The sequence below is a fragment of the Fringilla coelebs genome, assembly GCF_963513975.1.
Source record: "Fringilla coelebs genome assembly, chromosome: 8".
Classification (NCBI taxonomy): domain Eukaryota; kingdom Metazoa; phylum Chordata; class Aves; order Passeriformes; family Fringillidae; genus Fringilla; species Fringilla coelebs.
The window spans coordinates 3,847,726-3,870,323 of record NC_140066.1 but is presented as its reverse complement, the minus strand read 5'-3'; the positions used below and the strand labels follow the sequence as shown (position 1 = coordinate 3,870,323).

Here is a 22,598-nt window from a genome sequence, read left to right as displayed (position 1 = left end):
CCGCGGTGAGGGGCGGGGGAGTTCTGGCGAGTTCCTTGTGCCGGCTTCCCCCGTGTCCCCCTGCGCTGAGATCGCCGAGGGAGGGGCTGCCCGCGGTCTCCTTGCCCGGATGGCCGGGAACGAGCCGGTGCCGCGGCAGCGATGGCTCATCCCGGCTGCTCTCGGTAGGACGGAGGCGGTTGCTCCGTGCCCGGGACAGTTCCCGGCCGTGCGGCACCGGGCTCGGGGCCGCTGCTCGGGCGGGAGGTGTCCGTGCCACCCGTGTCTGGGCTGCCACGGGATGAACTTGAACGTGCCTCAGAGCCGGAAGTGCTGCAGGCGCCGAGTGCGGGCGGAAAGCGCCGCATCCTGCCTGCTCCGGGGCCGAGGCTTCTCGGCGCTGCCCGGTGTGGCAGGAGCCGCTCCGTGTTCACGGGCAGGGAGCCCCAGCGGCCGTGCCGGCGCTCGGTGTCCCCGGGCTCCGAGGCGCCGGGGCAGGGAATGCGGGGCACAGTGGTGAGCAGCCCGGCGCTGCTGGTTCTCGTCCCTCGGCAGGCGGACTCCGAGCCGCAGCTGCCCCGGGCCGGCAGCACCCGGCAGCTCGCAGGCGCTGTCAGCGCCCGTCCCGGCACGGAGCTGGGCTGCAGAGCCACAGGGGCCGGGGCTGCGGGCACCGCAGAGCTCCCGGAGGCTGCGCTTGTCTCTGCAGCTGCCGCCGCACCTCTGGGCAGCGGGGACAGCGCAGCCAGAGCTGGCACCGCCCGCCTGAGCCGCGGGGTCCCGCAGGGCCGGCACCAGCAGTGACCGCTCATCGTGTCCCTTTCAGGGTGCCATCAGTGCGCCGGTGTAAAGCTGCTCCCGAGGCTGAACTCCCAAAGGCTTTGCCAGCACTCCTGATGTCTCGGCAGCAAGGAGCTGTTTATTCCAGGCAGAGAGATGCCAGCTGTGAGCAGGAGGAAAGTGAATCCTGCTCCATTCGTGGGGTTAGGAAGGACCCCCACAAGGACCAATCAACAACAGGGAACAGACACAGAAGATTCTGGGGTGAGTGCAGGGCCACCCCTGTGGCCTCTAGGGAGGGGATAGTGTCCCCTCCCAAGGACAGGGCTGGCAGGTGTGTGGCTGTTTCCCGATGTCTGGAAGAGGCCTCGTGCTCTGCTGGGCCCCATCAGCGGCTGGAAGCAAGAGCCCCAGCTGCCCCCAAGGCTGTGCAGCTCTCCTGCTGCAGCCTGTCCCCACAGCGGTGTCCCTGGCTGTGTCCAGGCTCTTGGCTCTCTGGCTGCCAGCTGAGTGAGGGCCACACTGGCTCAGGGCTCCCTGCTCTGCTCCCTGGCCATGGGCTGAGCAGATTGCAGGGCCAGCTCTGCTTCTGGCAGCCAGCAGCTCTTTCCTGCTCCAGGTGAATGGTTCAGGTCCCATCCCGTGGGCACGGCGGTGCTGATTCTGCTGCTCCTGGTGCTGGTGCTGGCTTTGGGGGTGGCCTGGGCTGTGCAGTCAGGTAAGGGAGGGGCAGCAGCCTGGGCCCAGCCCCTTGGGGCAGAGAGGGCTCTCTGCTCCCTGCACAGAGGAATCCTCAGACCTTCTCCTCTTCACCCTGCAGCAGCACCACAGGTTCCAGTTCCACCTGTGACCCAGCAGTGCTGTCCCTATGGCTGGGTTGGCTACAGAAGGGTCTGCTACTACTTCTCACGGGATTACAGCACCTGGGAGCAGGGTCAGGAACAGTGCTCCGAGCTCGGGGCCTCCCTGGCCATTGCCAAGGATGAGGAGGCCATGGTGAGTGAGGGGCTGCGGGCGGTGTGGGGTGGCTGAGGGCAGCCTGGGGGTGCTCCTGGGCCGGGCTCGGTGCTCGTAGGGCCGGGGCTGCAGCCCTGGGCCGGGGCCTTGCAGGGAAGGAGCCCCGGCGTGCGGGGGCAGCCCCGGGCACGTGTCCCCCCGAGGGGCCGGGGCAGCTCCCACTCCTCTCTCCTGGGCAGGATTTGCTCTCCCGACTCCGCGGGAACGGCGATTTCTGGCTTGGGCTGCGCAGACGGGGCGAGCGCCTGCAGTGGGAGGACGGCAGCAGCTACAGCTCCCGGTGAGTGCTGGGGAGCCGGGCAGGGCCTGGGGGGACAGGGGCACAAGGTGTTCCGCTGTTATCTTGTTTTGGCAAGACAGCTGTCTGTTAAGAATGGCAGGAGCCTTCTCTGAAATGGAAAATGTAAACTCCCTCCCTCTGAATTGTTATAATTTTGAAGTTACAAGGCTCTCAGGCAAAGATATGGGAGAAGGAATAACACTTCTTGACTAGGGGAACTAAAAATACAAATGTAATCATAGAAACAAAAAGAAACCTACTGGCTGGTTCAAAATATTACCTGACACCCTCTGGGTCAGGGTGGTGGCAGCAGTCCCATTCAGTGGTGGCTGCAGCCCTCCTGCAGTGACAGGCATGGTTGTGTAGGAGCAGTGCTCTTGTAGAAGGGTGGAGTTTTCCTCAGAAGGTCCAGTCATAGTGTAGATGGGCCTGTTCTTCCTCTGGGAATCCAGTGGAGAAGAAAGGTGCTCCTCTGGGAACCCAGTGGAAAAGGGTGCTGTGGCGCTCCAAACCTCAGGTTGTATCCAGGTAGGAATGCTTGGCTCCTCCCCCTCGGCTGAGCATCTCACAATGGGATGATGGAATTTTATCAGCCATGCAGTGACATTCACTTGCCCATTAACAGAATATATGGAGGGAGGATTGATTGTGGAGGAGATAAAGAAAACTGCCCAGTTAACAGAAGATAACTGCTCCTCCTCTAACAGATGGGAATAGAATACCCCTATTCCCAACCTGAGGCACCGGGCAACCAGCGCTGGCTCTGCTCCTCCCTGCAGGGTTCCTGTCCTCAGCAATTCCCAGTGTGTGTACCTGGCTCATGATGGATTGAGGAGTGACAACTGCTCCCATGAGCGGCCGTATGTCTGCAGCAAGGCCCAAGCTCCCCTGTAGCAGGGGCTGCAGAAAGGACCTTCTCCATGCTGGGCAGTGCCAGCCTCACCTCTGAGCCCAGCACAGGGCTGTCCTTCCTCAGCTGCACCCTGTGCCTTGCACTCCCTCCCAGGGTCACCTCAGTGCCTCTTCACCCCCAGCTGGCCTGGGGCTGCAAAGGAAAAGTCTCTGCAATCCATCCTGCCACCGATGCTGCCTGGAGTGAGTGCATTGCCCACATTACCCGTGAGAAACATGGCTCACTATTTACACTTTTTATAAAAGTTAATTAAGGGTTAAAATCCCACCCTGGGGTGCTTGTATATTTGTACACAGCTAACTTAAACTATGTTCTCTATATACTGTTACATTTTACAGGTACATGCATATTTAAACGAGTTGTTACAAACAAAACTTTCAATCTACATGTGTTTTTGTTTGTTTTTATCTTTTGAGTTGTCCTCAGGCCATCTTGTACCTTAAACTAATATATTTTATTTTTTTTCTTGTGGTTCTATCTTTCTGTATTTTCACTCTCTGATAACGAGGGTCAATAAAGTGGGGTTTTTTCCCAGCCTCTGGTTTTTGCTTCTGTTGTCTTTCTGATAAGAAAGTCCCCAAATGTGGGAAATCACTTATTTGATTTATACCATTTTCTGAGTGAGTTACATGAAACAATCATTTCAACATTTTAATCTCTATTATGCTATGGTCTAAGTATCCATTACACCTCTATTTATAAAAGCTATAAAGTGCATACATAAACTGACAGGTTATACTATATCAAAAGCAGTAATTACAAATTGCACTATATCAGGATTTTTGTGATCCATAATAACTTACAAAACAAAGGTTAATACATAAATACCTATATTTGTAATTTATAACATTATACAACCAGCTCAGTTGGGAAATCCAAATCACCCTGGGCTCCTGGAAATCATCACAAACTGGCCTGAAGATGAGAATTTTGGACTGTCTTGGAAGATGTGAGAAACATCCCTTACTTTTAAAATTGTACAGGTTTATTATATCTTAACAAAAAAATTCAACAACGGACTGAATAAGGAAAAATTACAGCACTGGGGGTCTCTGGGACTGTCAGCCCTGTGCTCGTTTACACAATGGGTGCTCTGCCTTTTATACCCTCAGCCCCTCCCAAAGTTTTGTCACTCAGCTCCTTCTCTGCCCTCCACTGCTGGAGATCACTTCCTCACACCGTGACTGGAGCTCAGGTGTTGTCCTGTGGCCCCTCCTGGTAATGAGCCAGCCCTCCCCAAATGCCCTGGCTACTGAGGCTGCTACAGGGGGAGGGAAAGGGGACTGTGGGGGGACATATTACAGTAACAGCACTCTCCATCTACAAACCTTCTCCTAACATAGACGTAATATCTATCCCTTAATTGTGAGAGCCAACCATCACATCATTTGTTTATAACAAACGTCTTTTTTCCTTTCCTATGAGTCATTTGCCTTGAAGAATTAACTGCCATTTTCAATTCTTATAATCTCTCAAAAACATTTTTAATGAGTCACACTAGCATCTGTCGGTGAGGGCGAGGACAGTGGGAAGAGAAGGAAAAATCTCAGGTTTTCTTTAGCCACACTTATTTGGAATGGACAAAATGGGATCACTGAGGTCTGGTGTGGCTTTTTGACCCCCATTTACCATGCTTATGGGGTTGCTGCTCATAGCAGGTGGATCTTAGTGGTGAGTACAGGCTGAGGCCAACTCACTCTTGCCTTCTAGTCCCTGTTGCATTAACAGACAGCTGAGCAATGACAGAGGTCTGGGGTTCCTTTCTTGCCCCCACCTTACCATGCTCGAGGGAGAGGATTGCAAAGGTTGACTGAGGGTCACTGCTGGTGCACAGCACACGGGGCATTTTTCACCCCTGACATTCCCATGGGGTGTTGGAAAGGAACTCACAACAGCCTGAGCCCACTGCCTGAGGAGCTTGTGCTCTGTCAGGGGGCACCTTTCACTTCTTACCTGAGCAGGGGAACGTGTGGCTCTGCTGCTGTGGAGGACAGCTCACAGTTGGGGATAGGGTGAGGAAAGCTCCAGGCCTCTCTGCAGAGGGGACAGTGGCTGTCAAACAAAGGTTTTCATCAAGATTTCATCTTGGACTGAAAGGGGGAAATGTGTCTGTGCTATGTATGGAAATTTGAGTGGAAAACAACTGCAATTTCTAATAAAGAATTCTCATCAATGGAAGGTCTCCTGTTTTCTAAAGAAGTTTTGCTTCAGTCAGACAGAAAATCACTTTCTGATGTACAGCTGTCAGTGCTGACTTAAGGTACACTTTGACAAGGTATATATTTAGTTTTCTACAGCAGTGCTAAAGATTCTGTGAGCATCTGAATCCCCGCACTGAAACAAAGCCTTTGAGACCCGGCTGTCAGAGGGTAGCCACAAGGAGGAAGTGGCTGTATGTGGTTAGCAGTTTCAGCAAAGAATATGGCAGCTTGTGGTAACCTTGGTTTTCTGCTGGGAAAACTTCCTGACAGTTTTAGGGTTAGCTGCGAACCCTAACCCTAACTCGTGCCCAAGATTGGATGTGCTGTTTCTGACACTGCTAAACTATTCCATGGCTCACCTGGAGTTCAGAAACTCCTGCTAGAAACTTTGTTATAAAAACAACTGCAGTCTTTTCTAGGGATCTTTTTCTTTGGGATCCTACCAACAGTTCTGAGTTTGCTCCCTGGCCTCACTGCATCTGTCTGTTTCTAAATTCAGCTCTTAGCTAGAAGGACACTTCCAAGCCAAAAGGATTTCTGAAGCAGGACTAACCTGCAGCACCTGGGTGCCTTCAGGCCATCCATCAAAAAGGAAAAGTGACCTCTGGACCCTGGGAGAGCCAAGTGATCTGTTGGCAGGAGAAATCAGGAATGGAGAAGGTGATTCCAGCTCTGCTGCTTGCTGCTCCTCCCCATCAGACAGGAGAGGATCAAGCACAGTCCATCAGCCTTTGCTTCCTTAGGGCAGGAAATCCCTGAGGAGACAAGGCCACCTCAGGCCATCAGATCCCACCTGAGAGAAGGAAATGCTAAAAACCTCACCATGCTCTCAGCCACTCAAATGAGCAACTTTTCTTATGGGTCCCCAATACCATTTCCAACAAAGCCCAGCTGGTGCTGAAAATTGCATTCACATTCAGGGGGCAAAACCAATAGGGAGTCACAGACACCTGAGGTAAAATGAGGGTTCCATAAAAGGAAAATTTCTCTTTGTTTTCAACAGAGGCAGATTTTCATCTTTAAAGCCCAAATCTTCTCTGACACACAAAAGAACATTAAATACAGAAACACTTTAGTTCCAACTTGAAACATCTGTTTTTTGGGAATTCTATTTGTACATGAAGTGTGGCTGGATGAACACTATTTAGTGGTTTTGGTTTGTTAATTTCAGATTTCTTTGAGATTGTTAAATTAATGTTTTGATGAGTGTGGTGGGTTTTAGTGTTGGTTAATTGCTAATGTATTTATTTTTTGTTTTGAGCTGGGATTAAGGGAAATGTAAAGTAGATTTAAAACCTTTAAAGGGTATAAAATTTTAGTGAAAGTAACTGAAATAAAAAAGTAGCAAGAATGAAAGTAAACTTTTCAGAACACTTTTCTTTCCTTTACAACATTTTTTTTACTGATAATATAAAGAAAGTAAACTTAAAATTTCTACTCAGTTTATTACTTTTAAAATAAAATTTTTTTAGTTTATTTAGGGAGAGAAGTCTTTTTTGTTAAGGTTATGGAGACTTCTCTATAAGATAAAAGAAAACAGTTTGTTGTGTGGTTTTTAATTTTGTAACGAATAGTTGTTGTTTGGGGAACTGCTATTGTGAAGTTTTTCTTATTTTTATAATCTTTTTTAAGATTATAGATTAGATATTAAAAGATTTTAGTTTGTTGATGGATTATGTTGATTTACAGGGTATTGTTTTTATGATGAGTTGTTTAAAGGCAAAAGTTATTATTATTTATTTTAAAAATTATTTTAACCTCCGAGGACAGATTTCTTTCTTTTATTGGAAGTATAAGATGATCTTTCTCTCTTTTTGTTTAAGCTGTTTATGCGATTACAGTTATTTTAATATTTGTTTATTTTAGTATGGAGGTTTTTGTTTGATATTATCTGAATACCTTCATTTTTTTATAGTTTCATGTGATAGAGGAAAAAAAGTTTTTTCTTCATAGTTTATAAGAGGATTTCCATTAAAAAACTGAGGTATTTTTCCCCCTTTTTTTTTTATTTGGGATTTAACTTCTTCTTAACTGATTTTGAAGGTTTTACGTTATTTTTTTATATGCCTGTATCTTGGTTTCTTTGTTTTTGTTTTTTTATACCCGAGGGAGGATTGAAGTATTGAAAGAGTTAGCATTTTTGTGAAAAATGCATATTTTATAATTGGCTTTTTGCAAATATTAAAATGAATATTATATGTGTTATGTTAGAAAGTTAAGCTGTATTAATTTTCTTTAGTAGTGTCTTTAATATAGTTTTAGATTATAACATAATGTTAAAATAGAAACTATGCTATGGAAGACAATTTTTTTTTTAAAGAGAGGACTCCCACTGAGACAGCAGCCACAGGACACCCGAATCTTTCAGAGAAAGAGAATTTACTGCTCCATTATCGGCAGAAACGAACTTCTTCCCGCCGCGCACGCCAGGATGACGCCGTTAGGCTTATGAGGAAGAAGCTGATACTGCCCAGCCAGAATCCTGTGTGTGAATGGAATTGATGCATCATGGATGAGCTGTATGAATGTGCAACTGGCTGCTGCTTTTAAGGGTTAATCCTCTGTTAACATGGGGCCTTTTTTGGGCTTATTTAGCCAAGAAAAAGGTACCCGGACGTCCATAACTCTTTGTTTTTATTGTCTCGTATTGTCCAAAACCAAATTGTCATTAGTCTAATTATGTTGCTATTTTTATGACCATTTTTTTACTGTTAAACTTTTAAAAACAAGGGATTTGTGTTTTTCACAAGCCAAAGTCAACTCTCCAGAAGTCTAGTATAAAAATTTTATTGATGCTTCTCCTGATACCTCGAAATATTGAGAACACTGTAATTTCATGCCCCAGGAGACCTCCAACCAGCACATCTCCCACCATCCCATCTCTATTCACAACCAACAGATCTAACAACGTCCCTTCCCTGGCAGACTCACCGGCTGTGTCTCCTGGGTCCGGACAACCCGCTCTGAGTGCCCTCGCTGTCAGCCCGGGATCCGTCCCGGGTGCTCCTCCGCGCTGCCGACTCGCCCTCGGGGCAGCCGTTCTCGGCCGGGCTTCTTCCCGCGCCTGCTCGCCCCGCTGCCATTGGCCGGTGATCCGTGCTGTGATTGTTCAAAAAAGCGCGGGCAAGCGGCGGGTTGGACCGGCACTGCTGGATGTGCTTGGGCGGCGTGTTCGGGTCATTCCGCATCAGCGGCGGCACCCGGAGCCCGGCGAGGCGGCGGCGGAGCCGCGAGCTCCAGCCAAGGTGCGACCTGCGGTCGGTGCTGCCCCAGCTCGGGGCTCGCTGCGGGCGGAGGGGGCCGCGGTGAGGGAGGGAGGGGGGGCTCTGGCGAGTTCCTTGTGCCGGCTTCCCCCGTGTCCCCCCTGCGCTGAGATCGCCGAGGGAGGGGCTGCCCGCGGTCTCCCCCGTGCCCGGATCGCCGGGAACGAGCCGGTGCCGCGGTAGCGATGGCTCATCCCGGCGGCTCTCGGTAGGATGGAGCCGGCTGCTCCGTGCCCGGGACAGTTCCCGGCCGTGCCGCACCGGCTCCGGGCCGCTGCCCGGGCGGGAGGTGTCCGTGCCACCCGTGTCTGGGCTGCCACGGGATGAACTTGAACGTGCCTCAGAGCCCAAAGCGCTGCAGGCGCCGAGTGCGGGCAGAAAGCGCCGCATCCTGCCGGCTCCGGGGCCGAGGCTTCTCGGCGCTGCCCCGTGTGCCAGGAGCCGCTCCGTGTTCACGGGCAGGGAGCCACAGCGGCCGTGCCGGCTGCGTTCAAATTTAGCGCCAGCCTTTTCTAGCCTCCTCCCTTCTTTTCTCTTTTCGAATTGAAGAGGCCTCAGCTTCCTCCCTATTTCCTTCCCCTCTCACCTTCCAGGTCCTGTTTCCCAGACCTTGTTCTTTCCTTATAAAACCCTTGATAACCCGTTCCCCACTTAAGGCTTTGTTGGATCCTTGTTTTTCTACCTTCTGGCTGCTGTGGGTGCAGGTCTGGTTTTGAGGTGCAGACCCTGCTCCCTCTGCTCCAGAAACCAGCCTTGCAGTTATCCCAATCTCCCGCTGCTGAGGGCTTCCATAGGCTCTTGCTGAAATGAGGAATATCCAGGAAGCTTTTCCTTTCTTGGGATTAGAATGATTTCTATAAGTCCTTGAGACGTGAGCATGATGGTTAAAAGCCCACTGTGCAAATGAAGGTTTTCCCCTTCTTTCCCCCACTCCATGCTCCATCCTCTCCCTTACATTGTCATCTCAACAACTGCTAAGGAAACCTTTCTCATCTTGTCAATTGGCAATGCAACTGCTCTTTAATTCAGGTTTAAAACAGGTTTTAAAGTCAGGCTCTGCCCAGGCTATTGATTTGCATTTTGGATGAAGTTGTTGGTGCTTCCCAAGCTCTGTGCTGCCTTTCTGCAAGGCTCAAAGAATGACCCTGGCAGGGAGTGCAGGAGCCTTGTGCACTCCTTGTTTAGAAATGGAGTGCATTACACCAGGTTCCTTTGAATGCCATCTGGAGTCAGTGAAATTAAGGCCCTGGCATTCCTTTGGGAAATGCTCCATTTAGGACAGACCCACCCTGCAGAAGCTGTTTGTCTGCTGGTCAGTTCATGCTCTGGTCAGTGCAGGGCCAGCCCCTCAAGGAATGCATGAGCCAAAGCCAGCAAGGAGAAGAAAAGACTCGAGCTCAGCTCAGAGAGCTGGGCAGAGGAAATGCCACAGATGTGCCTGGATCATGGCCCTCCCCAGCAGCTTTTCTTACAGTTCAGCGTTCAAAAAGCTGAAAGCTGATGCTCAGGACTTTGGGATCTGGCTTGTAACTGCAGAGGGGATGAGCTCCTTTACTGGAACTCAGGCACTGGAGTGCCACAAACCTGCAGCCAGATTGCTTCTCCTTCAGCTTAAATTCAATGTTCTTTTTTTTTTCTTTTTTTTTTTCTTTTCTTTTTTAAAAATATTTTTAGAGATGCTACAAGTCAAAGAAGAGAACAGAAATAAGCTGGAGCACCACTGGCACAGTAACTGATATTTAACTCTTCCTCTTTTCCTTTTCAAAATATATGTAGATAACATGAACTTTTCAACTCTGTGGTTTGGGACAAACACACTTTTTTCCCTTTCTTTGGAAGATATAAGCAAGTCCTGAGACCCTGGGCCAGTGCTCCCTGCATTTTATTTATTTTTTACAATTAAACAAGGGGCAGATAAGATTGAAAAGGAAGATACAACTCAGAGCTTTCTGGGCAGCAGCCTCCACACTCTTGGCTGATGCAAAGATCAGTAGGGTGTGAAGACTGCTTTCCAGTGTAAGAATAATCCATAATAACCTGCTCACTGACATCAAAGTCACTTCTTAGAAGCCATTTCTTAGTTCCTGAGCTGCAGGAGCTGGAGTGTTTGACAGAGCCTGTGCCGCGCCCGCCGGGCCCAGCGGGGCTGGAAGCTCCACGGAGCAGCTCAGTGCCCGCTCCGCGCTCGGCCCTCCGAGCCCGGCACGGAGCGGGGGCTCTGGACACATCCCCACGCTGGGGCACAGCCGCTGCTCGGGCCCGGGGATCCTTTATCCCCCTGTGCAGCTGCCAGGGGCTGAGGGCACAGTCCTGGTTCCCAGGCTGAACCCCTGCTGCTTTACCTCTCGTTCTCTTTCTCTGAGTTGTTTGATAATAAATTCACGTAATTCCCCTCAGTCGTGTTCCTTATTCCTACGACCAGTGACCGATCTCTCCCTGGCCTTTTCCCGACCCTCGAGCCTTTCCTGCTGTGTTCTGCTGCCTGCCCAGCGGCAGGAGCAGAGGCACAGAGCGGTTTTGCTGGCCCTGGGCACATGGCCAGGCCCAGCCCAGCCCAGCCCAAGAATCCCTGTGGTAATTCACTGTGGAGACCCCCAGAAGCAGCTTCCCTGGGATAGCCATTCTTCACCACCTTCAACAGCGTGGGGACTTTTGTCTTAGCACGGTTTTCGCCCGTGGCCACTTTCCAACGCGCCTAAAATTCCAAATGGCCGAAATTCCTTCCACACCAGACATTTTCTCCAGCCTGTTGCACAGTGGCTGTTCCCGATGCGTTTGGCAGACGGGAGGGGGATTATATACACACTGTTATCTTTATACGGTTACCTCACTCAGGTTCATGTATATTCATGGCTTTCATGCATTTTTCAACCATTCCTTCGAACTCTCTGATATTTTGGGAACTCCTTTTTCTGACTTCCTGGGTGTATGGTAAATATATTTTATTTCTTCTTGTGCCTCCATCCTGCTGTTTCAAATCCTCTAAAAAGATTTTAGCTGCCCTCCCTAATTTTAACATGGTATTCTATGATTGTTCTCTGGTGCTCTGGTTTGTCTCACAGTTATCACTTGGATGGGTCAGTCAGTGGATGCCCTTACAATGATTTTAAGTTACACAAAAGCCTTTTTCACATCGATGTGTTGCTCCAGTCAATAACACGGTACATTCATCACACTATTATTTCTATAAGTGATACATAGATGTTACATTGCTTACACTACTGTTTCTATGAACAATACAGTGCATACTTAAGGTGATAGATTATATTATATTAATATGCAGCTAAAAAAAGTTGTAATTGAGACTATTTCTAAATAGTTATAATCACTAAGAACATGCATAGGCTCATACATAAATGTGAAAGCCAAAATTACCTGGTCATTTTTCACACAGGCAGGGAGCCACAGCGGCCGTGCCGGCGCCCGGTGTCCCCGGGCTCCGAGGCGCCGGGGCAGGGAATGCGGGGCACAGTGGTGAGCAGCCCGGCGCTGCTGGTTCTTGTCCCTCGGCAGGCGGACTGCGAGCCGCAGCTGCCGCCGCACCTCTGGGGAGTGGGGACAGCACAGCCAGGGCTGGCACCGCCCACCTGAGCCTCGGGGTCCCGCAGGGCCGGCACCAGCAGTGACCGCTCATCGTGTCCCTTTCAGAGTGTCATGACCACAGGTGTAAAACTGTTCCCAAGGCCGAACTCCCAAAGGCTTTGCCGGCACTCCTGATGTCTCGGCAGCAAGGTGCTGTTTGTTACACGCGAAGAGATGCCAGCTGTGAGCAGGAGGAGAGTGAATCCATTCGTGGGGTGGTGAATGAGCCCGTGGATAACAGATCAGCAACAGGGAATAGACTCAGAAGATTGCTGGGTGAGTGCAGGGCCACCCCTGTGGCCTCTAGGGAGGGGATAGTGTCCCCTCCCAAGGACAGGGCTGGCAGGTGTGTGGCTGTTTCCCGATGTCTGGAAGAGGCCTCGTGCTCTGCTGGGTCCCATCAGTGGCTGGAAGCCAGAGCCCCAGCTGCCCCCAAGGCTGTGCAGTTCTCCTGCTGCAGCCTGTCCCCACAGCTGTGTCCCTGGCTGTGTCCAGGCTCTTGGCTCTCTGGCTGCCAGCTGAGTGAGGGCCACACTGGCTCAGGGCTCCCTGCTCTGCTCCCTGGCCATGGGCTGAGCAGATTGCAGGGCCGGCTCTGCTCCTGGCAGCCAGCAGCTCTTTCCTGCTCCAGGTGAATGGTTCAGGTCCCATCCCGTGGGCACGGCGGTGCTGATTCTGCTGCTCCTGGTGCTGGTGCTGGCTTTGGGGGGGGCCTTGGCTGTGCAGTCAGGTAAGGGAGGGGCAGCAGCCTGGGCCCAGCCCCTTGGGGCAGAGCGGGCTCCCTGCTCCCTGCACAGGGGAATCCTCACACCTTCTCCTCTTCGCCCTGGAGCAGCACCACAGGTTCCAGTTCCACCTGTGACCCAGCAGTGCTGTCCCTTAGGCTGGATTGGCTACAATGGGGTCTGCTACACCTTCTCACGGGATTACGGCACCTGGGAGCAGGGTCAGGAACGGTGCTCCCAGCTCGGGGCCTCCCTGGCCATTGCCAAGGATGAGGAGGCCATGGTGAGTGAGGGGCTGCGGGCGGTGTGGGGTGGCTGAGGGCAGCCTGGGGGTGCTCCTGGGCCGGGCTCGGTGCTCGTAGGGCCGGGGCTGCAGCCCTGGGCCGGGGCCTTGCAGGGAAGGAGCCCCGGCGTGCGGGGGCAGCCCCGGGCACGTGTCCCCCCGAGGGGCCGGGGCAGCTCCCACTCCTCTCTCCTGGGCAGGATTTGCTCTCCCGCCTCTGCGGGAGCGGCGATTTCTGGCTCGGGCTGCGCAGACGGGGCGAGCGCCTGCAGTGGGAGGACGGCAGCAGCTACAGCTCCCAGTGAGTGCCGGGGAGCCGGGCAGGGCCTGGGGGGACAGGGGCACAAGGTGTTCCCCTGGCAACCGGCGCTGGCTCTGCTCCTCCCTGCAGGGTTCCTGTCCTTGGCAATTCCCAGTGTGTGTACCTGGCTGACAAGAGATTGAGGAGTGAGAACTGCTCCAATGTGCGGCCGTATGTCTGCAGCAAGGCCCAAGCTCCCCTGTAGCAGGGGCTGTAGAAAGGACCTTCTCCACACTGGGCAGTGCCAGCCTCACCTCTGAGCCCAGCACAGGGCTGTCCTTCCTCAGCTGCACCCTGTGCCTTGCACTTCCTCTCAGGGTCACCTCAGTGCCTCTTCCTCCCAAGTGCCAACGCTGGGCTGGGGCTGCAAAGGAAGAGTATCTGCAATCCATCCTGCCACCAATGCTGCCTGGAGTTGTAGCAGACACTGAGTTAGCTTTAGTTCCATGGAGAACAGAAGCCTAGAGATAAGAAAATGCCAAGTCATAGTAACTAAGCCAGGAGTCTTCACTTAGGTCCTCCAGGCTTAGCTTATCTCTGTGACCCCATAAGCCATTCTCCCAAACCCTTACAACTGGTCAGTTCCTGAGCCCCCTTAATCCTACATAAGGGGCTACCTGAGCCCGTTCTGGCAGAAGCGCTGTTGTCAGAACCCTTCACAGACCCCTCATTATAACCACCGTGGAACCACCAGGCTGCCTTCTCATCTCCCTCGCCATCTGCATTCCCAATAGCCACTGCTGGCCAGAGCACCTTAGCAAGCTAAAGAGCTGAAAGTATAAAAGAGCTGAAAATCACTAAGAGCTGATAATCACTAAGGTTGCTAAAGCCAGCCTCAGCTATAGAGCAGTTTGGGTTTGGACACCCGGCCTCTGGAAGGCTGCGCTATCCGGCCCAAGACTGCTCGCCTGGGGCACCCTGATCCTGCACGGATCCCGCTATCCGGCTAGAAGCAGCCCTGTGGCTTTCACATGGAGTGAGTGCATTGCCCTCATTGTATGTGAGAAACACGGCTCACTGTTTATAATTTTTAGACAAGTTTATTATGGGATAAAATCCCACCTTTGGTTTCTTGTATATTTGCACAGGGTTGGCCTAAGCTATGTTCTCAATGTACTGTTACACTGTAGGCCTCTGCATATTCAGTAATGCTGTATTGCACTCAGTAGTTGCTGTTTTGCCCTGGGTTATTAGAGATTTGCACAGAGTAGCCTTTATATTGCACCGAATAGTTCCTGTTATATCACATGGTTTGTTCTTCCCTCTCTCCCATCACATGGTCCCTCCTCAGCACCCCAGACCCCAATAGCCCCTGGTGGTTTCTTCCCTGGTCAGTGTCTCCCCCCTCCCTCCCCACTTATATCCCCTTGGGTATGCTCCTCCTCCTCCATTCCCCTGGGAATCAAAGTCTCCCACCATCAGGCCATGCCCTCTTTCTCACCGGGGAAGTCACCAGAGTCCCAGGTGTCTCACAAGTCAATAAACAGAGGACATTTGTCCCCACATGGATAATGGCACTTCCAGTCTCTTGCTGTCCTCCCTGTAAGATCATGTGCAGTAGGGTCAATAGCTAGCTGGAGTGGACCCAAACAGCCTGCCCAGACACGGTCTTACACATTAGAGTTTATACATATTCAAACATTCATTTAAGTAATATATTCTTTTGTTTGGTTTCAACCTTTGACTTGTCTTTATGCCATATTCTTGATTAAATTAATATATTTCATTTTTATTGTGGTTCTATCTTGTATTTTCACTCCCTGATAAAAACGGTTGATAAATTTTGGTTTTTTCAGTTCTCTGGCTTCTCCTTCCGTTATCTTGTCTTCCAGATAAACAGTCCGTGAATGTGGAAAATCACTTAATTTTTATACACCATTTTCTGAGTTAGTTACATGAAATGGTCATTTCAACACTTCACAGTCTCCGTTATGCTATGGTCTAAGATAGTATCTATTACACCACTATTTAGAAAAGCTTAAGGGTGCATCCATAAACTGACAGATTATACTACATCAAAAGCAGTAATTAAAAATTGCACCATAACTTGCAAAACAAAAGTTACCACCTAAATGTGAAAGCCAATAACTATAATTGTTATTTGTAACATCATACAACAAACTCGACTGGGAAATGCAAATTGCCCTGGGCTCCTGGAAATCATCACAAGCTGGCCTGAATGTGAGAATTTTGGACTGTCCTTGGAAGATGTGAGAAAGGACCCTCGCATTTAACTGCTGTGTGGCCTGTGCTGTACAAACGGTGCAAATAGATGGAAGGGCTCCCTTAGGGCATGAGGAGAACTCCTGAGCTGAGGTTCAGAACAAAGCTGCTCTCTTGCAAACACTCCAGCTGATGTTGCTGCTTGGGTAATCTGACTTTTCCATCAGTGGGGCTGGGATTTCCCTGGGGCTGTGCTCATCCCAACTATTTCCATCTGTTCAGCAGCTTCACAGTGGAGCCCTGCAAGGCTCTGGGAGTGTTCCCAGCAGAGTTTGCCCTGGAAGAAGAAGCATTTCCATGCTGCCTCTTCCTCTGCTTTGAGGTGACACACGAGGCATCTCCACTTTGAATTCTGAGAGTGAAGGAAGCCTGATGGAGGTAATTAGGGAAGAGAGGTGGTGTGTGCTTCCCTTTCAATGGATTTCTGTCCAAGTGTATTCTGAAGTTGTTTAACTGGGTAATTTTCCCTTCTTGTCTGTGTTTCAGCTGGGGGAATCCCCATCCATCTGCAGTGTTAAGGGCATCAACTGAAAGGAACCCTGCCTTGGCCATTATTGCAGGGGTATGGATGGATGGGGAATCCCCATTTTCCTGCTGAGATAGAGCAGGGAACACCCTTTATGATGGGATTTGATAGGTTTGAAATGAGAGCAAACCTTCAATTTTCATCATCCTTCAGTTTAAATTGACCAGGAATCTCTGTTGTGCCTTATTTTTTAGAGTTTAAATTGGTAAAAACATCAATTTATTCCATAATTTGAGGGATTTATATTGAGGGGCAAAAAAAGGGCTGGAAAAAAAAGGCAGCACAAAAGGACAGCAAAAAAGAAGGTAGAAAAAAAAGTTGGTAGAAAAGGGTGGGAAAAGAAGGCAGCAAAAACAGGCAGAAAATAAAAGGGAAAGAAGAAAAAAATGGAGGAAAAAGGGGGAAAAGTGGGGGATGGGAAAGGCAGCAAAAAAAAGGGGGGAGAGGGGCAGAAAAAATCAAGAAAATATAGGAGAAAATAATGAGGGAAAAAAAGGGCAGCAGAAAAAGGGGGAAGACTTAAAAATGGAGATGGCATAATGGTGAAAAGGTGGCGTTTAGGAAGCAGGAAAGCTTGTGAAAGGTGAGGAGAAAAGGGTGTGAAACATGAGAGGAAAAAGGATGGGAAATATGAAGGAAAAAGAGCAGGACTCCCAGAGACACCCCCACACCTCAGGCCCCCTCCCAAATGCCACAGGCACCCCCACGTAGCCCCAGGAGAGCCCCTGCAGACCCCAGAGACACCTGGGCCTGGATTCCTGCAGGAACACTGGGGAACAAGTGGGCTCCGTGCAGCGGGATGGGAACAAGCGCCAGGGCTGGGAATGTGCGCCCACTGTGCTGCCAGGCTGGGAATCAGCTGGGTGGGGCCGTGCCATGGCAAAGGGCCCTTAACAGCTGCCAGCTTTCTGGGCTGCAGCTGGAGCTGAGAGGCAAAGGGATCAGTGCAGGCAGGAGAACATACCATCGTGGGGGACTCCTGCAAAGGGTGGGTGTTTGGAACAGAGCCGCTCCTTCAGCAGGCCAGCGCTCCCAGATGGAAATTCCCAAGGGCACCAGGCTGGGAAGTGAAGAGCAGAGCTGTTGGGAAGGTCAAGCTCAGTTCCTTCAGAGAGATCACACAGGTCACTGGAGCACTGTTACAGGTAGGACACAGGAAATGAGAGATTTCCAGGAAAGCCTTTGTAGTTTGGTGGGGAAAAGGAGTCATGATACCCAATGGCTGCAGGGATGGTGATCCAAATCAGTTCAGAGCAGATTTCCCTTTTTATAAATTGGTGGGGGTTATTAACCTTAGCTGCAGTTATAAGGCCAAATAGTTTTGGAATATATTCTAATTTAATCTAGCTGTCCCCCATGCTGCATACTCACAGCAGCCATATTTAACTGTCATATGATGTGTGAATTTGCTTCTGTCCCTATCCCAAATGTCATCCTTCCTGGTCTTTCAGCTTCTTTTTAACATGCTAGTAAATCTTCTGCGTGCCTCTGCAGCATTTCCATGGGTTAAAGCACTGAGGAGCACTACCTAAAGGATTTTACATCCAGCTGAGCACAGGGACCAGTGGGAAAGGATGTTATATCAGCATTTTCTGTGCCTGTGCTGATACTGTTCTCACTGGGAGGGAGCTGGGAAATCTGTATTTCTGCTCCTGTGCTCTTCCTGATGTTTGTCACAGCTGATGCCAACCCCAGTTTTCCCAGTGTAATGATGATTCTGGACACCTCTGAGTGTACCTGCTGGCCTTGGAAATGCCACTGGTGGTTATTAAGGGAAAGGCAAGTCCCACCACTTCTGTGTGGAAATGGAATCGTGTGGCCGTCCCTCTGTGCAGCTCTTTTAGTGACAGCAGTCAGTGGCCATTCCTGGTGCAGTTCTGTTATCTCCCACCCTTTTCCATTCCTCTCTTCTTAACCAGCCCTGCCCTAATGGTCCCTCGGTGCAGCTCTTTTAGAGAACAGGGCTCGTCTCAACAGGCGGCTGCTGCAGCTAGGGCAGGGGCAGGGCAAGGCACACCACAACACTGGTGGTGCTTGGAGACTGTTGGCTTTTGCAGTTCAGGGAGATTAAATGAACCTCAATTGTCAGAGATTTCCACCACCTGCTACTTCTCCCCTTATTTTCTGGATGGATTTTACAGTTCTTCCTTTCCTTCCACAGAGCTACAAAGCAAAATGCCCGCCTGCCCCATGGCCATCCCCACCACCTTGTCCCTCTTTCTCTCCCCTTTACTTGGCACCACTTTCTCCCTCCTCCTCCTGCTCTCCCTGCCAGCTGGCAGCAAAGCCATTTCACCCGCTGGCACCGGCTGCCTCCTCTCCCTCGCTCCCATTTTGCCCACTCTGAGCTCCTGGAGCCGCCTGCCCGCGGAGCCGGAGCCGCCGTGGGGCCGGGTGATGGTGCAGGGAATGATGGCAGGGATTCCTGGGCTGGGCTGGGCCGGGCCAGGTGCCCGGGGCCAGCAAAAGCGCTCTGTGCCTCTCCTGCTGCCCCTGGGCAGGCAACAGAACACAGCAGGAAAGGCTCGGGGCTCTCAGTAAAGGCAGCCAGAGATCTCTCACCCATGATGGGCAGAACAGGCCCAGACTGGGGAAATTAAAATTCATTTAATTTATTATCAAACACACCAGAGCAAGGAATTACATGTATGCCAAATCCTAAAAATGCACCTTCTCCACACCCTTCTCTCCTGCCTGGGCTTCACTTTGTCCCCAGTTCCTTCCTACAGAAGGAGCTGAGTCACAAAACTTTGGGAGGGGCTGAGGCTATAAAAGGCAGAGCATCCATTTTGTAAACGGGTACATGGCTGACAGCCACGGAAACACCCAGTGCTGTAATTTTATCTTGTTCAGTCCATTGTTGTAATTTTTTGTGAAGGTTTAATTAACCTTAAAATTTTTTAACTGCTCATTATCCTTGTCTCAATTAAAAAACCTCTGTTAACCCCATTTCTCCACCACAGATTTGTCTGAGTCTCTCACCTCTCAGCAGTCCAAATTCCTTGAAATTCAGCAGAACCATCTTCACACTTCCCAGCTCTTGCTGTCCATCTCTAATCCCTGTCCAACCTGCCAGTGCTCTCCCTGAACTGGTGACAAAGTCAATTACACAACATCAGTGGAGGAGAACTCAGTAATTGCTGAATGAAAAAAAATAAAGAGAAATTAAAAAGCTGATTTCAAACTGGCATTGGATTGCATTGCTGGTGTCTGGGTATCAAGAATTTCTACGTATTTCATTTCAAATTTATCTTGTTGAAATTAAAGTTGTCATATTTGAAATAGATTTTTCATTCCATATGCAAGCAATGTGCTGCATGCCTTCCAGGCACGTTTTCACTGAAACAACCCCAAAACTGCTCAGCCTGGGCTCACATGCAGCTACTGCTGGCATGATACCAATGTTCAGCAATTATGGAATTCATTTAGATAATGAACTATTACAAAAATACTTTAACTCCAAGAACTGATACTGCACTGAGGAACTTATGCAGACCTTCAAAAAGAGTTCAGCACTCAAGTTCTATTTCTGTTTTTATTGAAATAAAATTGAAAAATACTTCTGGCCAATATTTACACCTTTGCTCCAATTACTGTTCAAATCCTTGTGCTAAATAATGAACAGGCTTTTACAGAATTGTCAGAAGGTCTCACAATGCAGCATCGTGCTCTTGGCAAGGATTAAGTGCCTGCCCAACATTACACCAGCGTTCCGAAATCCCTGAGACTCTTCCTGCAATGTGCTATTTCCCCAGCTGCCCCTGAAGGCAGCAGCATTCTCAGAACAAGAACTGCTGCCCAGATATTGAACCCACTCAGCAATGGGTAAAAGGACATTTTAGAAATGTGGCAAACTGGATCACTGATTGGAAAAATGGAAGAGAGGTTTTGTAATAAAAGAAAACCTCATTTCAGTCATTCATTCTACATCATTTTCCAGTTTTCTGAAAATGCGTCACCACTAAGAAAATCTCATTTCCACCCAAACCAGTGTCCAAACAGGAGCTTTTGCAGGTAAATTCACTCTGCTGAAGTGACACATAAGGAACAGAATGCTCAAATTAAAACCTTTGGCCTCTCCTTCCACATGCTGCTCGTCTGTCTGTGCTCCATCTCCCCACCAGCCATGTCTTGTCCAAAGGCTCTCCCTGCCTTGCTCAGCTGCCAGTGAGCTCGCTGCTCTCAGGTAAATTCAGCCCCAGGCTCTGTAAAATGTTCGAGGTGGGTCCTGCCAGGCCAGCCTGGGCACTGTAGGACTCCAGCAGGTTTGCCACCAGGTTCATGTCCACATCCAGGGCTGCCAGCTCAGCAGCCTCAGCTCCAGAATCAGGGCCAGCACTCTCACATGGGGCTGCTCCAGCAGAACTTGCCTGCAGTGAGTACAAAGAGAAAGGGTCATCACATTGCATGAGCAGATTTAAAGGGGAAAAAAAAGGCAAACCACAGGAGAAAAGAAACAACAATTCTGCAGCCAACAAAGTCCAGTACACTCCTGAGTCCTGACAGACAGGAATTCAGACACCAAATGCTCATGCCAGCTGAAAATCACCACTGACCTTCACCCAGGTTAGGTTCCAAGAGAAGGACACAAAGTGTTGCTGAGTCCTGGCTCCAATTCCTGTGGGAGAAAACTACTACAGGAATTGGAGCAAGTCCTGAAGCTGCTTGCCCCACTACTCAAAGCAGGGAAATGCAACTAAGCCTTGGAAAAGATGGACAAATTCCAAGCTTAGGTAAGCTCTAGTTTGACAAAAACGTATGGTGGTGCAGGTCCAGCACACTTTGCTTGCACGTGGGAAGGTTCTGATCCCATCACTCAGAATGGCCACTGGCAGCACAATTCCAGCTTGGAAATTACTGCTGCAAATCAGAGCTCAGGGCACACTCACCCCTCTCTTGTGGCTGCTGAAACTTTTCCCAACGTTGGTCTTTGCCATGTGCACTTGGAACTCAATACAGGAGTGGGCCGTTCCTATAACTGAAGTATATTAAAGGATATTACCCTAAGAATTTCCATAAAGTTGTCCAATATAATACCATTCAAGTAAGTACTCAATTTATGTCCAGTTTATTAACTTGAAAGAAGTGGTCAAAGGCATCTTTAAAAAAAATACAAAACCTCAGAACTACCAAAAGCCCCAGAACTCACAAAAACCAAACACACATAAAAATTACACTTGCATGGGCCCAGGCAGGTCTATGCTGTTATGTATGGACCTTGAAGAATATTTAATTCTAGAGGGGTGGAAATTAAATGTAAACCAGGGAAATCACTTACACCTCACACAATCACATATGGTGGTTTTCTTCACTCAAGTGTATTTCTCCCCTTGCTTTAGATGAATGAATCAATCCCCACATCCCTCTTTTTCCTTTTTAACTTCCAAAACAAAATCCTTTCAAAGTGGAACAACCTGCACATGTCCCCTTTAAACACATTAATTCATTTGACACAGAGATAAGGATTCAAGCTCTTGCCCTGCTGCAACTCCTCACACAAGTTCAAGGGTTAAAATGTATTTTCCCTGGAATGTTCAAAAGCCACAGACACACTGCTTCACCTTGAAATAATCCTTCTCCTTCAAGTACAAATAGAGAACCAATACAAGAAGCAGCACAGCTTTTCTAAAAAAGTTATTTGAGATGCCAGAGACCACAATGCAACCAGGAAAAATACCTCTTTTAACTGAAACAAGTTTCATCAAATATATCTTGCTTCCATAACAACAATAATTGTTACAATTTTCTCTTCAACTAGAGAAGTGCTTCAGGAGAACCAGCATAGCCTGACTGCTTCAGAACATCACAGGCATTAAAAAGCATTATTTCAGGTGCCACATGCGACCTCTGCTGGTTCCTGATCCTAAGTAAAGGCCTGAATGCAATGTTCCCAACTCCCTCACTCTGGCTCTTCCTCAAACAAAATATGAGCCCGGACACTCCAGGCAGCCCTCGCACAAGAGCAGCTCAGCAGCACCCGCCTTACCTGGCTGCCAGCCCCAGCAACTCCCTGCTCATCTCCCGGAGCAGGTACACAATGAACCACTCATCCTCCACGTTCTCCCCGAACACCGTGCTGCCGCCCAAGTGTGCCGGGCTCTCACCTGCACAGAGAGGACACGCGGCTCAGCACCGCCATGCCCAGGAACACATTGTCCACACAGGCTGCGGAGTCTCCCTCACTGGGATATCCCAGACCCTGCTGACACAATCTTGTGTCCTGTGCTCGGGGATGGCCCTGCTGCAGCAGGGAGGTGGCACCAGATGCCTCACTGGGTTTGCCCGTGCTGTGACACCAAGAGTCGGGGAAGCCGCCGGGGCCCCCTCACACGCTCCCGGTTCCCCTCACACGCCCCGGTTCCAACCCGCCGGGTGCCCCTCACACGCCCCTAGTTCCCCCTCACACGCTCCTGGTTTCTGGCCCCCATGTCCCCCATACACTCTCCCGCTTCCCGGCCGCCGGATCCCCCTCAAACGATCCCGGTTCCCCCTCACACGCTCCTCGACTCCGGCCGCCGGGCTCCC

The 22,598-nt window shown here is 50.1% G+C and overlaps 2 protein-coding genes across 2 annotated transcripts; both read left to right on the top strand.

The window, feature by feature from the left end:
- Positions 1–875: 875 nt before the first annotated feature.
- LOC311156127 (C-type lectin domain family 2 member D11-like) lies at positions 876–2,060 on the top strand (the record flags this gene model as incomplete). Its single annotated transcript, XM_084209857.1, has 4 exons — positions 876–1,023; positions 1,379–1,477; positions 1,583–1,755; positions 1,956–2,060. The coding sequence occupies 4 exons, from the start codon at positions 876–878 to the stop codon at positions 2,058–2,060; spliced, it is 525 nt and encodes a 174-aa protein (XP_084065983.1).
- Positions 2,061–12,149: 10,089 nt separating this feature from the next.
- Positions 12,150–13,680, top strand: LOC311156694 (C-type lectin domain family 2 member B-like; the record flags this gene model as incomplete). The annotated part of the gene is made up of 5 exons (XM_084210873.1): positions 12,150–12,291; positions 12,596–12,745; positions 12,851–13,023; positions 13,224–13,324; positions 13,415–13,680. 5 exons carry the CDS (start codon positions 12,150–12,152, stop codon positions 13,527–13,529), a joined length of 681 nt encoding a protein of 226 aa, XP_084066999.1. The 3' UTR covers positions 13,530–13,680.
- Positions 13,681–22,598: the final 8,918 nt, after the last annotated feature.